Below are 16,974 nucleotides of genomic sequence, written 5' to 3'. Positions count from 1 at the left end.
ACTGTGGGAGTACCTTCACCACACGGACTGCAGCGGTTCAAGAAGGCGGCTCACCACCACCTTCTCAAGGCCAACTAGGGATGGGCAATAAATGCTGGCCTTGCCAACGTCGTCCAGATCCCATAAACGAATAAAAAAAAGTCTATAGGCCCCTTAGCAGTAGCTACACTGTAGGACAGAGTATAATACATTTTAATGATCATGGGGAAATGGAGATCCGCACACAATTAAACAACCTGAACTTGACCGTTTTGAATTGACTAGCTGTGACTTTCTCAGTTTATATTGTTCCACCTGATTGAAGTTTAGTTTTATGCCAGAAACACAGAAAATCTACAATATTCACATCCAGGGTCAAGTGATGAGCTGGGGTTGACCAGATGCTGAGTTGCTACATCTTATGAACAGTTTTCACAAACTTTCAGAACTAATTCAATTCCTGCAATAATACTGCTGATAAACAAATCTATTCATCTTTAAACACCATGCAGGAGTTGGTCTACTAATCTCTGCAAAGCAAGTTTACTGTCAATCAACTATCTACATCTGGTCCCAAAAGCGAGGCTGCACTTTGTAACCTACTCTTCAAATTTGAAAAGGCAACATAGGTAATTCCCCACCTTAACCACCCCCCCATAAAAAATGGACATTGTTGCTCTATGTCTGCAGCTGCATCAAACCAGATAGAAATCCATTTGACTAGTTGAGAAATGTGGTTAGTGTTGCTCTCCATAATTGTATTTCAGTCCTCCAATGACAGTTGGATTCCTTCTTCTGTGTGCTTTATAGAGCAATAATAATGTTTATAGAAAATGCTGGAAACACACACAGGTCAGTCAGTACCTGTGGAGAAAAGATAGCACAACATATTCACAGAATCACAGAAACCCCACAGTGCAGATAGAGGCCATTTCGGCCCATCGAGCCTGCACCGACACATATCCCACCCGATCCCCGTAACCCCTACACCAACACATATCCCACCCTATCCCCGTAACCCCACGTATTTAATCCCCCTAACACTAAGGGTCAATTTATCATAGCCAATCAACCTAACCCGCACATCTTTAGACTGTGGGAGGAAACCGGAGCACCCGGAGGAAACCCACGCAAACACGGGGAGAATGTGCAAACTCCACACAGTCACCCGAGGCCGGATTCGCACCCGGGTCCCTGGCGCTGTGAGGCAACAGTGCTAACCACTATGCCACCGTGCAGAGCCAGTTTCTGTTTTTGTTTCTGACTGTGACTATCTGCAGATTTTTGCTTTTTAGTAAAAAGATTTATCACACCAGCTGTAGTATTGAGTAAAGCACTGCAATAAATAAATCAATTTATAGACATTTAATGTTATATTGTAATTATTGAGCTTCCTGAATTGAACAGATACCCAATGCCAGGTACATCCTGATTCTTTACAGACAGCAACAGTCAAACTGCATGCAAAAGGTGACTCTTGTAAAAGACACAAATGGAAGATCACAAATCTTCAAAGTGCTGACTTGTACAACTCTGAAGAAATGCTATGAAAAATTTAAAAAGTTGTGGTGATTAATTGGAAAGCGTTGGTGTGCAAATTCCAGGCCGTTCTCAGGAGTGGAAAATTCACAATTCTTTTGAACTGCGTAATTCTGTGTAAAATGTTTGATGAACCCGTCAATCTGCTCTATTCAGTTTTTCTCACCGCATTCGTGGCAATGAAAGCTTTTTGTGGATGAGTGCCTGAGCTACTCCGAGTGAAAACCATCTTCTCCAAACCAGCGGTGTTTGATGTCAGCTTGCTGTCAGTGCATTCATGTGGGTTTAATCTGCAGTGGGCTCAAAAAGGCCAACACAAAAGACTTCAACACTGGTCAGAAAAGAACAGCAGACATTTATTATCAAAACACTGATCCCTTTCCTGTCAGCCACAATCAAGCTAGTACCAAGCGCTGAAGGGAATTATTTTTCACCCTTCGGATGGAACAAAAATTTAAAACCTTTCCCAACATTGAACTGTTGAACTTTTCAGCTCAAGCATGTGACCAGAAAAAAAAACCTGTTTAACTTTGCACTTTATTTCAAAATATTTTACAGTCTAAGCAGTTTTACAGTGACTGACCGAATAAAGCTTAGCAAGTCAATACATTTATATCCACTGACAAGAAAACATAATGGGGTCTGCTATCATGTATCCCTAATTGATTACTTTGATCTTCAGTCTTGTATTCTAAATTTTGGTATTTCCGCCTTTGCTGTCCTACAGTAAATGAATTCCCTCATGATCTACTGTTGAAAAGCACCTGCAGCTTTGAACCCACAATTACAAGGGGCTTCCAGAATGCCTGCCTCGAAGACCGACTTTGCCTGAACCTCTCTTCACAGCCACATTTCTTTTCTGAACAATTTCCCCCCAGGTTCAACTCATTCCATGTGGATTCCAGTTGAATTTACACTACTTTTTTGGATCCACTAATGATCAGCAATATCTCAGTGATATTTCATTTGAGCATTGACGAATTTACAAACTCTATGCACTGCTTCATGTGTGCTCTCAATCTATAGCTTCAGCAGCATTAGTTCAATCCATACCATTGCTGTCTTGTTCTCGAGTTCTACATCAGCCTTCAACTCATCAGCCACTCAAACAAAACAGTTTGGGGGAAAATTTTGGTTGCTTTGCGCCTCCCGTTAGCACCCTAAGAGGGTGCTAATGGGGCGCAAAGCAACTAGCGCCTGGGTGCAGCGCCGCCAATGCCTCCCGCGAAATTCAGCAGGAGGTTAGATGCAGCGCTAACCGTTAGCACCCTGCGGTGCTGCGCTGCCGGCAATGATGTCATTGCCATGCGCAGTGCCCCAGCCGCGATCTTCGGTAGCGCTCCATTGACTTACCGCCAAACACTATGTCCAACGGGATTGGGGGGCCTACCTGCGGCCGGGGCGGCACTATTTAAAGGCGAGGTGCCAGGCGGCCATTTTTGTTGCTGGCCGCCTGTCAGCACCTGCCTCCGATCCCGTCCCTGGCCTCCTGACCCCCCCCCCGACCCCCCGCGGAGTGCCGACTGCGCTCCACGAGCCCGGTACTTCGAGTGCCGGACTCTTTTGCCAGTACTCCGATCCCCAGTGGGCCAGCTGGGCCCCGGGTCGCGCTGTGCAAGGCCTCTCCCCTTTAAGAAGGGGGGGGAAGATCTGCAGTATCATGGTGCAATGTAGCGCTGCAATATTCCCTTGCAGCGCCCCAAGAGGGAGGCGGGGCGCTTCCAGTAGCGCCCCGCATCCTTCTTGGGGCGCTATCACTCAATTTCGGCTGCGGGGTTGCAAATTTTTCTGGGGCGCTAAAAGTAGCGACCCGGCAAAGTTAGTGCCCCAAAGGGGGGCATGACTCAATTTCTCCCACTTTATTTCTTCCTTTAAAAAAATCAAGGACCAGAAGCTGAAGCAACCCAGAGACCAGACAAGTCTGTGCAGACCTGCAATTATAAACATCAACTATGAAAAATCACATTCTGCTGGATATAAAGCAAGATGACATTCATTTGATCCTGACCCTCAAATCTAAAAATCAAATTGCAATTCCTTTCCCAATGTCCAGAAAGCAGGGAGATGTCAGCATCCCAGAGAAAAGTCAGGAAACAATGATTCATTTCAGTATCTTATGCTGTATGCCTGGGGTGAGCTCAAATCTCTGGGGCTAGATTTTCAGTCGCTTGCGCCAGCAGTTAGTGCCTTAAGAGAAGTGTTTTTCGGGCGCTATGCGTGTAGCGCCCGGGCGCAGCGCAGTTTGCGCCCCGCCCCAAATTAAGTTGCCCGTTAGCGCCGGCGCAAAGTTTAGCGCCCGCCCGGATGCGCGCGCAGAAAATGACGTCACATCCTCGTGCAACGCCCTTTGTGCGCCCCGATTCCAAACTTCAGTCGGACCGCCCCATTGTGCGGCTGGCGGCCGGAACGTTTGGAAAAAGGAACGCAACACAACCAGCGCGGGCCCCGGGGGGCGCAAATTAAAGGGGACGTACTCTCCAGTATAAAGGCCAGCCTTTTTTCAGAAAACACTCTTGTGCAACGCATTTCTGGAGACACAACAAGGAGGATAGCTAACTGGTTTCAAGCAGCAAGAGCCAGGTATTTTTGGACTCAGGCCAGAGCGCTGCAAGTGGCCTTTTGGAAATTAGAGTGTTTGCCAGGATTTGATGGGGGTTGCATGGGGTGCCAACGCGGAGCTGCAGCTCCATGTCCATAGGGCTCGCAGACGCATTGTGAGAGGGGCAGCCCTGGCTAGAGGCAGAGGGGGCTACAGGCGTCGGCCACGTAGGCCTTACCCAGTCAGGCTATACCACCAGCAGCGCTCCTACCTAAACATGAGTGCCGCGCGATGTGTTAAAAGGCTCCGATTCTGAAAGGAGGTGATTGCAGAGATCTGCCACCTGCTTCGCCGAGATCTGCGGCCAAAGCTCAGGTGCAGGACGTCTCTGTCGGTGGAAGTGAAGGTGGCATTGAACTTCTATGCCACCGGCTCCTTCCAATACGCTGCTGGGGACATAGCAAACATCTCCCAGTACGGTGCGCATCGCTGCATCCGCCAGGTGACCGAAGCACTGTTCAGAAGGAGAAGCCAATTCATCTCCTTCCCCATGGCCCTGGAGAGCCAGCATCAGCGCGCATTGGGATTTTCCAGACTCGGGGAATTCCCCTTGGTGCAGGGCGCCATTGACTGTACGCATGTGGCTTTGCGGGCCCCTCTGGAGCATGGCGAGCAGTATCGCAACAGGAAGGGCTACCATTCTCTGAATGTGCAGCTGGTCTGTGACCACAAGCAGCGCATCATGGCAGTCAATGCCAGCTTCCCAGGCAGCAGCCACGATGCCTTTATCCTGCGGCAGAGTACTGTTCATGACATGTTCCAGGCACAGCCTCCCCCAAGAGGACGGCTACTCGGGGACAAAGGCTATCCTTTGTGCACCTGGCTCATGACCCCGCTCCGCGCGCCCAGGACCGCTGCTGAAGAGGCCTACAACGAGAGCCATCAAACCACCCGCAACATCATCGAGCTAACTATTGGGGTCCTCAAGCAGCGGTTCCGCTGTCTTGATCGCTCCGGAGGAGCTCTCCAGTATTCGCCGGACCGGGTCTCCCAATTTGTGGTGGTTTGCAGCATGCTACACAACCTGGCTATCCGCAGGACTCAGGCACTGCCACCTGACGTTGGACCAGCACCTCAGGAGGAGGAGCATGAGGAGGAGGAGGAGCAGGAGTACGTTCCCAGGAGGGAGCGACCAGGGCCAAGGGCCGCACGACGCCACCTTATTACACGGTACTTCTAAGCCCCGTCAGGGAATGGCCAGGGGCCATGAGGGAAGATGAATGCAGCCGCTCCGCAACCCCTCAGCCGGCGAAGCCAACAAACACTAAGAAGAACAACCATGGAGACTGCATGAATAAAGATAATTTTTTATTACACAAAAATGAAAAGCCCTTCCCACATGAATCCCCAAAAACAATAAACGGGCCCCACAAAAAGCCCAACAAACGACTCACTCCCACAAACTGGGGAGGAGTCACTCCACCTTTCTTCAAACCGGGCCTCAACGTCGGCCTAACGCAAAAAATAAGCCCTCCAACAACACAACCATGGGCAAAATAAAGATGGCCACCGCCATATAAAAGGAAAGCTGCGCACACCCTCTACTGAGTGGCCCGCGAGGGCGAGACCTTGCCCAGCCTTTTGCCTCCCCTGCCCGGCCTGCTGCTCCTTCGCAAGCTCTGCCCAGTGGCTGCTGCGAGGCTGGGGGAAGGTGCCTGAGGCTCAGATGCCCTTCCGCCAGATGCCGCTGGGGGGCGGCCTACACGGCGTTTGGGCCTCGAGGGGCCGTCTGCTGAGTGGCGCACCTGAGCCTGGCCACCATCAGCTGCAGCCGCTTGCCCTTGACGCCCCAGTGGAGGAATGGCGGCGACGGATGGCGCAATGTGGGCCAGCTGGCGTGTGGGATGCGCTGGCTGGTGCTGTGGCACGGTGGCACTCGGCCAGGCCCGCACTGCAGGATCCGCAACAATCAGCCGAGGGGCGGCTTGCTGGGATGGTCCAGCGCGGCGGCTGTCCTGGCGATGCCTGCCTGAGGCAGCGCGTGTGGCAGCAGTGAGTGCCCCTGTGGTCCTGGTGTGCGCGCGCATCACAGCCGTCAGGGTCTTGACGGCATCAGTCAGCATGCGGCCACTCGCGGCAGTTGCTGCCCCGAACTCGCGCACACTGGTCGCCAGCGACTCGATGGCCTCAGGCATGCGCCCCACCACGCTCATGAGCTCCGTGTGGCGCCGGTCCGAATCCTCGGCCATCTTATCCAGCTTCCGCACCTCCTCCGAGGTGAAGGTGTCCGGACTGGAGTCGCGACTCTCCTGCTGGGGAGGAGGGGGCCGAACTAGGGGACCCTTGCCACGTTGGTGGCGGTGAGTGTGCCGATCAGCAGCACTCCCCTCTGATCCTTCCCCCCTTTGGGGGGAAGGCCGCGGGCCACGCGCACGGCTCCTGGGTGGCTGGACGCCACTGGTCCCAGAAGCTGCATTGCCCTGCGACAGTTCCTCCAGGCATTCGTCCAGTGAGGAGGTGTCAAGCATTTCCTCCTCTCCTGCGGGACGTGACTGTTCCCCCGAAGGTCCGGCTTGCTCCTCCTCCTCCTCCTGGTCGGAGGTGCTGTCACTGGCAGCTTCAGGGTCCTGGTCATCACCAGCTGAAAGCAGGAATGCACAAGAGTAGCTTCAGAGTGAGGAGATGGCGTCAGCGAGGGAGTTAGGACTGGTGGCATTCAGCGCATTGGTGGGACAGTGGCAAAGGAGGTAGGTCGGATGGGCCACTGCGACGCGAGAGGGCCAAAAGGCGAGGTCCTTACCATTGCCGGGCAGTGGAGGGTCGGATACTCTGCACGCTGTGGGGACAATCACACGGGCTCCCATGAGCACACACACGCGCTCCTCCAGCCGAGTGAGCTTCTGCAGCTTGGCGCGGCCACCCCTGGCACGCGCCTGGCGATTAAACGCTACTTTAGCCTGCAAGAGAAAGGACGGGCTGTAAGTGCGCAGTGAAGCCCTGATGTAGTGTGCACTGCCTCCCATGGTGGAATAGCTTGGACAGAGTGAAGCCCTGATGTAGTGTGCACTGCCTCCCATGGTGGAATAGCGTGGACAGAGTGAAGCCCTGATGTAGTGTGCACTGCCTCCCATGGTGGAATAGCGTGGACAGAGTGAAGCCCTGATGTAGTGTGCACTGCCTCCCATGGTGGAATAGCGTGGACAGAGTGAAGCCCTGATGTAGTGTGCACTGCCTCCCATGGTGGAATAGCGTGGACAGAGTGAAGCCCTGATGTAGTGTGCACTGCCTCCCATGGTGGAATAGCTTGGACAAAGTGTAGAGTGCCGAATGGCCATGTGATGCTCATGACTGTCCCAATGCTGCTGGCTGAGGGCTGGCCAATAGGACTTTCAGCTCCCTTTGCCCATCATGTCAGGTGTACATGCAAGAATGAGGAGGAGACTGGAAAGGCTACTCACCTTCACAATCCTGGTCAGATCGTTGTATTTTTTATGACATTGTTTGTGGGTCCTGGGGGCATCGCCGGTGAACGTCACCCTCTGGGCGATCTGCTTCCAGGCTTTGGTGTAGTCGTGGTGGGTTGGATTCCTCCCACTCTCTGGGAACAAGATCTTGCGCCTCACCTCCAGAGCTGTGACCATTATGTCCAGATCACCCTCTGAGAGGCGCAGGGCACGCTGACGGGCCTTCTCTGGCGTTGCCATGACTCCCTGGGGCTGAGCAGCAGTGTTGAGGCCTCTTTGCAAGGCTGCAGTGTGCAGGGCGTGGCAGCAGACCAATTCGTCCCTTCCCCCTTTAAGAGCTGGTCGGCGCCACGGGGTCTGCTGTCAGTCCAAAAATGACCGCACCCGTGCTGCGCCCCGCCTGGGCGCTATCCCTCTGGACCGCCGGCTTAGCGCCTAAAGATAGGAGTGGAACGCCTCTTTTAGCGCTCCACCAATCTCTTAGGGTGAAGCCACTGAATTTCTGGCAACGGGGCGCTACTTTGGGGCGGGCGCTAACTTCGGGCGGGCGCTAAGGTTAGTGCCCCAAAACTGTCTATACTGAAAATCTAGCCCCTGGAGTCTAATGTTGGTAGAAGTCTGCTCTACCTGTCCATGTAGAAATACACCAATATTAACCTAACTTGTCTCAGATTCAATTAAGACACCATTTAGTTCAACTCTACCAGCCATCCATCTTAGTGTTCAGGTGAAAAATGTCATTCCTTTTTGGGTCAGTTCACGACCAACAGGTCAAACATAACTTCTACTAAACAGGAATTTTGCCAATGTCCTCGATTCACTGTGATTGTAAAGTTCCAACCAGAACACTTTTTTCTAAAGAAAATGGCACCATTCCATGAAGATGTAAGTCATTGGTTACATTAAAAATGAAGCCATTGTTCTGCTCTACTTTATGCCAGTGGTTACGGAAATCGTTTGCTCTTTCATCTCCACCTGGAAGATTGGCAAGTGTCCCTAGCTTTTATGACACCCTTCCTGTTGGGCATTAGTCCAGCTCATTCCTACCTTTCTTATCTGGTTTCTTCATTAATACATGTTAGCACAAATCCCGAGTCTTTAGGTAATGCCATTCAGCCAACAGTTAACCACATGTTGCGAGAAGGATCATGTACTTGCTTGCACCTATGTGATTGTGTTGCAGGTTTTGGGAGAACCTCAAAGGGGATCTGAACACAGGAGCAATTTTTGGCAAGGCTGAAGGAGGCGGTGATTCAGAAATGGCAGGCAAAAATAAAGGGAAAGGGAACTCGAAGTGCTGGTTTAAGTCAGCAGACAAGTGGCGGAGCAACGCAGCATCCAATCCCTTGTTTGATGGCTGGTGAAGTTGAGGTGGAGCTGCATGAAGTGCTTGAGGAGGGCTGCCCTCTAGGCCACTCTACTGTACCATTCTTATTGTGACATGCCTGCATGAGGCACAGCCAAGTTTCAGGCCACAGTCAACCATTACTGTCACCATGTGTGCCAGCCCTATGCTGCAAGGTAGAACACACACACACACCCCCTCTCAAAGAACTAAAAGCCAGATACCGCGGGACGGACGGACGGACACGCACACACGCACGGTAGGCCATACGGCCCTTTGAGCCTGCTCCGCCATTCAAGATCATGGCTGATCTTCGACCTCAACTACACTTTCCTGCATGATCCCCATATCCCTTGATTCCCCTAGAGTCCAAAAATCTATCTATCTCAGCCTTGAATATGCTCAACAACTCAGCATCCACAGCCACTTTGGGGTAGAGAATTCCAAAGATTCACAACCCTCAGTGAAGAAATTTCTCCTCATCTTGGTCTTAAATGACCGACTCCTTATCCTGAGACTATGCCCCCAGTTCTAGACTCTCAGCATCTACCTGGTCAATCCCCCTCAGAATCTTATATGTTTCAATGAGATCACCTCTCATTCTTCTAAACTCCAGAGTATAGGCCCAATCTATTCAATGCCTTCTTTCACGTGGTACTGTATTAAGTACAGCATGCTGTGATTGGGTAGTATCTGAAGAACCTTCTAACGGTTAATTCAGGTTACTATCTTGTTGTAACGTCACCAGGGGTCTGCTGTTGCAGCTTCCTTTGGAAAGAGTAGCCTCCACCAGCATATCTGCCAAAGTAAGGTTATTTCACCTATCTCTGCAGATGTGTGGTGGTGGATGCATGCTGGAGAGAAAGAGTTAAGCATCTGTTGAATATCCTTCCACAGGTCCTTCGCCTTTTTTGAACAAGTCAGCTACGAGGACCCCCTATTGGTGCCAGTAAAGGAAGCAGGGAAAAAAATAATAATTGCCACAAGGGCTTATGAATGCCTAAGAGATGGCAGAAGAAAACATTTCAGGGACTGCCCAGAAGTTCTAAAACCACTTCACTTTAAAACCTGTGGGCCTTTTAAAGGGATTCCAGCCTTAAGGTTTCAACGAGCCACCCCTCCAGCCAGTTTTGTTGGAGCGGTGTGCACTCGGCGTCCATTGGTTGGGAAATAGAGTTGCATGTTTCCCAATCTTCTTTTGCATAGCTTGATAAAGCTCCCACCTGCTTCAGATGAGAGCTTCCAACGGCTGCCCCAGGCCTGATCTAAAAATGTAGCATGGTGCCAATCCATGGAAAACAGGTGCAGACAGTTCATACTTGCCCTAGTAAGTGATATAACAACAAGATACAGCCAGAGGCAACGTGGTCAACAAGGTCACGGAGAAGGACAATTACAAAGTTGACTCTGGTGGATTCTGCAAGTATATAAACACCTGTAGCATTTGTCCTGGGCAATAACATGCAAGCTTGTGACCTTTTGTAGATATGCCGCAGAGGTCTAGACGACAACACTCTTGAGGATGTGAGACTGCAGATCAATTGATGGAAGGGGGCAAATATGTTTGATGGTAATGCTTCTGTATTGCAATTCAATGAAAAAAATCTATTTTTTTTTTAAGTAAGTACCAAAGACAGTTTGGGACATAGTAAGAATATTCTTAGAATAAAACTGTATGTGAAGTTTGGAATACAGTAAAAAGACAATTCAATGAAAATGAATTACTTTCATGTCAAGGTTCAAATCAGCCTAGTCTTGGTTCCCTTCCAAATGTTCCTCTTCCACAAATGCAAACAGTCTCACTATGTCTGCTTCCAAAGGTAGCCGTATTACCCTTATAACTGATCCACACTAAGGCACATCATTAAATTTGCTGATCAACGCTATTTGTAAGGATGTGCGCTGAAATGTTTGAAATTCAGTTTAAAGTAAAGATTAGGTCCTCCAAAACTAGAACTCAAATAGACATGTGTTCTTCCCAGCCTAGTTAGTGAGATAAATGCTTCCAATTGACTCTGAGGGACTATTTGTATACTGCCCCCACTAAATCAACAACATGCTAATTTAGGGTGGCCAACCTTTCAAAGCACAAGACCAGAAAAAACAAATTGTTTGAAATACAATGCATTCAGTATGATCACTGATATTTTCATTGTAGCTATAAGTTTAATGTGCAAGAAATTTTGAAACTTGCTTCATCAAGTAAATGGTTCCCACATATTTACTTCAAATTTGGTCTTTATCTATCTCCCTCTCTCATTCCTGCTCTCCTGGTCTCATTCAATCCTCTTGTTCATTTTCTCTCTCAACATCTCTCACTATCTTAGTCATTCATTCACCCTATTTCTATCTCACTCATTCCCATTGTCCCTGACTGCCTCACAATCCCTCCATGTATTTTATTTCCTCTTCCTCCCCTCAGTTCCTCTCTCCTTCCCTCTTCCTCCTTTCCAGTTGTTCATGACTTCCTCATTCCTTCTCCCAGAGATTCCATTTTTCCTCATTCTCTGTCCCTCTGTCTCTCATTCCTCTTCCTGTCTTTATCTATTTAATTTCCACTCCTTTTATCCCTCTTTGCCCGCTCATTCTCAGTCTCTGATTTTCTCTCTCTCCTGGTCGGTCACAAGTTACAGTAATAACGCATGAAGAAGACTTCACTCCATATTACTTCAGCCATGCATAAGCTTCCCCTCTTTTATTCGTCCAGTCTGTTACTGTTTAAGGTTCAAGCTGTAGTGGTAGCAGCTGTATTGCTCCCCGTTTCCTCCTTTGCTGGGCCCAGACCAGCTGGTTGTTAAAGAGCTGGTGTGTGCAGCATACCTGCTGCTGGATATGGTGGTACAACTAAAATGAGATGAACCAAAAATGATTGTACAAACATACAAACTAGTTTAACTTCTGGCAAGTCCACTCTGGAATCATCATTAGTTTAGAATAAAAGCCATGAACTGTTGACTGCTGGTTTTCAAGCTTCTCAACCTGAAGAGTGAACACGTGGCTTTTATCACAAGACCTTCTTGGTCTCTGTCAATGGAGCATAAACACCGGCATAGACCTATTGGGCCGAATGGCCTGTTTCTGTGTAGTAAAATTTGATGTAATTCTATGTCACCTTCTGCAGCTATGCTTGACCAGTTCATGAATCCTTGCTATAATTAGGGAGATGACTGTGCACACTTAGCAGTAAATAATAAAACTTTGACAAAAAAAACCAAATCGAACGATATAGCTTAGCTGGGTTAGAATTGAAAGAAGACGATGTTATTTTGTGTCATTGTTATTCTCCCATCAGGACTGAGTATGTGAGCAAGGACGCTAAATAAACCATTACTGTCACAGGAAAGCTACTGCTGCTCTAATTCACAACGCCACCATTAAACTGCCAAAGATTAGGTGCATAACCTCGGCCGAAACTGGAAGACTAATGACACGTGCACCTTTTGCAGTACTAAGGATCACTGTACAGAAACACAAACTAGTCATGAAAAACTTGAAAAAAATTACTGCCAATCAATACAGTAATTAATTCAGCAAATAAAAACCAAACAGCAATCTTTGCAAGTGCAGCTTCTACATCCAGCAACACACACTCATCACCATGCAAAGATTTTGCTGCCACAGAAAACAGCCATCACACTTGTGTAGGGAGTCCCTTATCCCTGTACAAGTATGAACAAGCATTTATTTGTAAAGGGACAGATAGGCCAAATCCAAATCGAACCAAATTCACATTTGGATTTTCTGAAAATTACAAAGATAAGTACAGGCAAGCAAAGCCATTTCCATACATGCCCATTGCCAGCATTTTGGGGGCTTCCACATTAGTGTGTCAGCATTTCCTGACAAAAGTCAGTGCAGCTGTGCCCATTCTATTTCCCAGATCTACTCCTCTGGAGTCCAGTGGCTAATGCACTGGACGGGTTCCATTCTCCCCTCAGTGCTAATATCCGTGATTGCCATCTTTGTTTACTATAGACCTGTGTAACTACTTGTTTTCACATGTCAAAGCTATTCTTCATTTGTCAGCTTTTGCTAGTTTCTAGGTTGGTATGTATACATTTGGCTCAGCTAGTTCATCCTTTCACAAAAACCCTACAGCCACTCCCCCACCAGCTATCTCTTGAATGACTTGAGTTTTTGCCTCACAACCCAACCCAACACAGAGGACCTTCCTAGGTATGAATCACGTGAAGAAATGCTTCCTGGCATCAATCCTAAACTTTTCTTTTACCAATTTATACTTGTGTCTCCTTGTCCTTCAGTTATGATTTAACATGAAATATGTATGTATGTATGTATATAATAAATGAGGTAACTAATTAGTTTTCTATTTACTTGTATGTGTATTTTCTGCATTTTATCATACAACATTGAAATATATCCAAGTTATCTGTATGCATAGTATATTGTTAGAGATAGATCATTATACAGTCCCCACCGCTTAAAGTGGACGTGTTGGTGCCAACGTGATTTGCCCGCTATACGTGTTGGATGATTTACATGATCAAAAAGTTCTGACATTAATTAAACCTTGAAATGGACAAAACAAAATTCCTTCAAGAGATCCTGTGCATAGTGTCACTGGTACTTTGCATAGAAAAGGCATACTCAGATTTAACCTGTAATGCTTGTTTGCCCTAACTTTCTTCTCACAATGATTTCCTGCTAAAGAACAGCAGAGGCAGTCGCAGCAGCAGAGAAGCCTCAATGAAGCTTGGCAGGGGTAGCAGATGACAAACAAGTACCAAAAGGTTTATTTCTGAGTTATTGTCATGTAATTTACTAAGTACACCTTCACAAGCTGTGGACTACATACCGAACACCTGTTTCTGCCTGAAATAACCTGCATCCTTAACATGCTGTAAGCGGTGACTTTGTCCTTGATAATAATGGTAATGGAAATTGGTTTGTGCTATTTGCCAGATTTAAATGTGTGTGGTTTAAGTGGTGGGCACTGTATTTACATATGCTACCATGTATAATCGACACCCAATACAACATGATACTTCACATCAATTTGTCACTCCACAGAGCTTTGATCTAATAACAGCAACAATGAACCTCCACTAGCATGGTTCCAGATGAGATCAGAGCTACTATTTTAAAACACCCGACTGTTTTTTGACAACTCACTCCAACAATCATCTCAATGATTTACACCTCTCTAAACTTGCTGTAGATTAGTTTAGCGGATTAGCCAACTTGGTGCATCAGTGGGTTTTCAGTATTCCACCAGTGCTTTTGATCTTGAGTTATCCTGTAATAACGGATAACTGCAAATGAGCAAGGAGGCTGTAAAATTATGATCGGGTACAGATGATATCAAATATTGAGATTTCAAAAAATAATATTAATGCCTTTTCATGTCTACCATTGGTTATTAACCAAGCGGAGTAGTGGAGCAAAACATTATTCAAGATATTATTGGGTGCTGTGATAGAAGAGTTAGGGTATGAGAGGGATGAACTTCAATGAGCTGAATGGCTTTACCTTTCTTAGTTTTCTTAATACACAACTGGTGTGCAGCACAAGGGAAAATTTGGGCCCTTAATATAATGCAAGTTAACCAGAGTTAATCTTAATTAAGTGTCACAGCCTTAAACTTCAATACATTGAATCTTTTCTATAAACTACCATGATCCAATTTTAACTGCACTAACATGAAATGCATAGAAGGCAATTTTAATATATTTTTTTAAAAATACCTGGTCTGCACTCGTACACGTCACAACACTCTCCTGGTATTCCTGTTGCCTCTGAAAGCAGAACTCGTTGATGAGCAAAAGGACAGTTCTCTTCTTTGCAGGCTTCCTTGTTACACTGGCAGGCACTAGGTGTTGGGCAGCACTTGCCTGGTGGTGTGTATCCTTTGATAAGTACAGAATCCTCAGGGCAAAGAGATTCAAACTGTATTGGGCAGCGCTCATTGGAACAATCCAATCCTTCCCCTGAATAAAGGAAAAGGAACAATGTAAGAAGTTGAATCCTACTGAACTGCAGAGTAACTGCAGTACAATATATCGGCCTAGAAATTCAGTGCCCTTCGCGCCGATTTTGCGGCGCTAGAGGGCCTAGCGCTGCAATTGGCGCCGGTTCCTAAATTGCCTGGGGCCCTTCCGCGGCGGTAGACCGGTAGCGCTGCGCTGGCACCGATGACGTCATCGGTGTGCGCAGCGTCCCGGTTGCCGTGGTAACCCGGCCCCAAGCCGAAATTCAGTTGCGCCCGCCTCGCCCGTGGCAGGCGCAACTAAGACTCTGGCAACAGAGTCTTCCCCCAGTGTGCGCCGGCGCATAAAGGTGGAGCGGCGGCCGGCCGCGTTCCCGGCGGCCGCCTGCCCGCACCTCCCTTCCCGGACTCCTGCATTCCCCCCCCGCGGCCCTGATCAGTGTCTCATGCGAGCCCGGCACTTCCCCGAGGTGCCGGGCTCAGATGTCGGGTCAATCCGCCGGACAGTTGTCGGCTGCAGGCAGCTCCTCCTTAACAGGAGGAGGAGGCCTGCAGTTCCCCCGCCTGCCGCACCGCATCGGGTGCCGCAGCGGGGGATTAGTGCCGGGAAACCCAAGTTCACGCCCGTTTTGAGGTGCTAAAGGAGGGTTTTAGCGCCCGCCGCCGTCTGGGCCCGGCGCACCCGAATTTTTGTCGGGCGCTGCCGCATTACCGCTGGCGCAAACTTTCTGGCGCTACAGCCCTGGCAAGACCAGAACCCAATTTCTAGGCCATCATCTTTTAAATACAGCTTAAAATACATTTCACTAATTTAGATCGAGGCAAACTGTCAATTCTGATTTTAAAAAGGCCATATACCATTAACATAAGCAGCATTTATCATTTTGAGGACCACTAACATTTGCATAATTGACAATAAACTACACCTCCTTCCACTTTTGCAACATAAGAGGCTTGTGTCATACTTCTGAAGAGCAGACGATATCAATTCAGCAAATAACAGATCAGCTTCATTGTTTTATTAGAATTATTAAGAACGAACATATACCCGTCTCATCCCTGGAACACACTATGCCACCTTGAAGTGGGGTACAAGATTACCACTGTAGTGTATGTACTTTACAGAAGGAACTATATTCTGCAGCCCCTGTATACTGCAGTACCAGTAGTGACCACCCCTGTATATAAGCCTGTGTAGTAACATTTGCATAGTAGTTCCAGGTTGCCTCCATTCAGTAAAGACCTGTTATAACCAATTCCTGCAGTCCGTATCTCAATTATACACGGACATAATACTGGCGACGAGCAGATACGAACTTACCTACAGTCTGCACCACCTCATGGGGATCCATCCCTGAAGCGAAGTTATCAGAGGTCGAGGCCAGAAGGAAGAAAGAAACAGAAGAAAGGGGCGTCGACCGTGGGCATCCGCCTCTGAGTCAGCGGAGTTGAAGATTTGCAGGAGAGGCTGTCGAGAGCGGGGCTTGGTTATCCTGTCGATGGTGCTTCAGCTAATCGGGCTGGTGGCAGGTAGTACACTGATCCTTCCTGGGCTGCGGCGGTCCAGAGCTCGAGCGGGTGGCTTTGCAACGGGGCCGAGCAGCGTTGTCGAGAAGAGAGAGGGTGGAGCACACAGGGCACGGCCGGTGCTACGAAGCCGGGCAGCATACAGACCCGAGAAGAGGGAGGCAAGAGTCCCGCAGGGTTGTTCCGACGACGGGGAAATAATAAAAATTAAATGCGCAGAAAGCCGCGAGGAGCTGCAGTTTGCCACGGGAACCGCGGAGAGCGGCGTTAGCAGCAGCGCGGGGGGGAAGTGCGCGAAGACCATAGGGCGTCGCCATCAAGGCATAAAACGCCAGCAACAGCGGAGAAGACAGAAAGCGCGGGAGGCGCCATCTTAATCCAGCGGGGAAGAAGGCAAAGCGCGGGAGGCGCCATTTTGTTAAATCGGGGAAGAAGGCAAAGCGCGGGAGGCGCCATCTTAGATTTCCAAGATGCCGAAGACTGGCAATATCACTGCCTTCGATAATGCAATAGAAGACTGGACCACGTATGTGGAAAGAGCCGAGGTATATTGCGAGGCAAACGAAGTAGCCGATGAGCAAAAGGCATCGGTACTGCTAAACTTAATGGGCGCAAGAACGTACGGCCTATTGCG

General features: G+C 48.5%; 1 protein-coding gene across 1 annotated transcript in view; it reads right to left on the bottom strand.

Moving 5' to 3' along the window:
* The window catches only part of LOC147109534 (cysteine-rich motor neuron 1 protein), a 146,463-nt gene extending 130,767 nt beyond the window's left edge, over positions 1-15,696 (bottom strand). The window contains exons 1-2 of the mRNA XM_086002319.1: positions 15,672-15,696; positions 14,572-14,814 (exon numbers count right to left, since the gene is read on the bottom strand). Coding sequence (XP_085858445.1) covers positions 14,572-14,814; positions 15,672-15,696 — 268 coding nt within the window. The remainder of the gene's footprint in view (positions 1-14,571; positions 14,815-15,671) is intronic.
* Between the last annotated feature and the right edge of the window lie 1,278 nt (positions 15,697-16,974).

This window comes from Somniosus microcephalus, chromosome 12 (genome assembly GCF_052327205.1).
Source record: "Somniosus microcephalus isolate GS21.2 chromosome 12, FLI_Smic_1.0, whole genome shotgun sequence".
NCBI lineage: Eukaryota > Metazoa > Chordata > Chondrichthyes > Squaliformes > Somniosidae > Somniosus > Somniosus microcephalus.
This window is presented reverse-complemented; position numbering and strand designations above follow the sequence as displayed.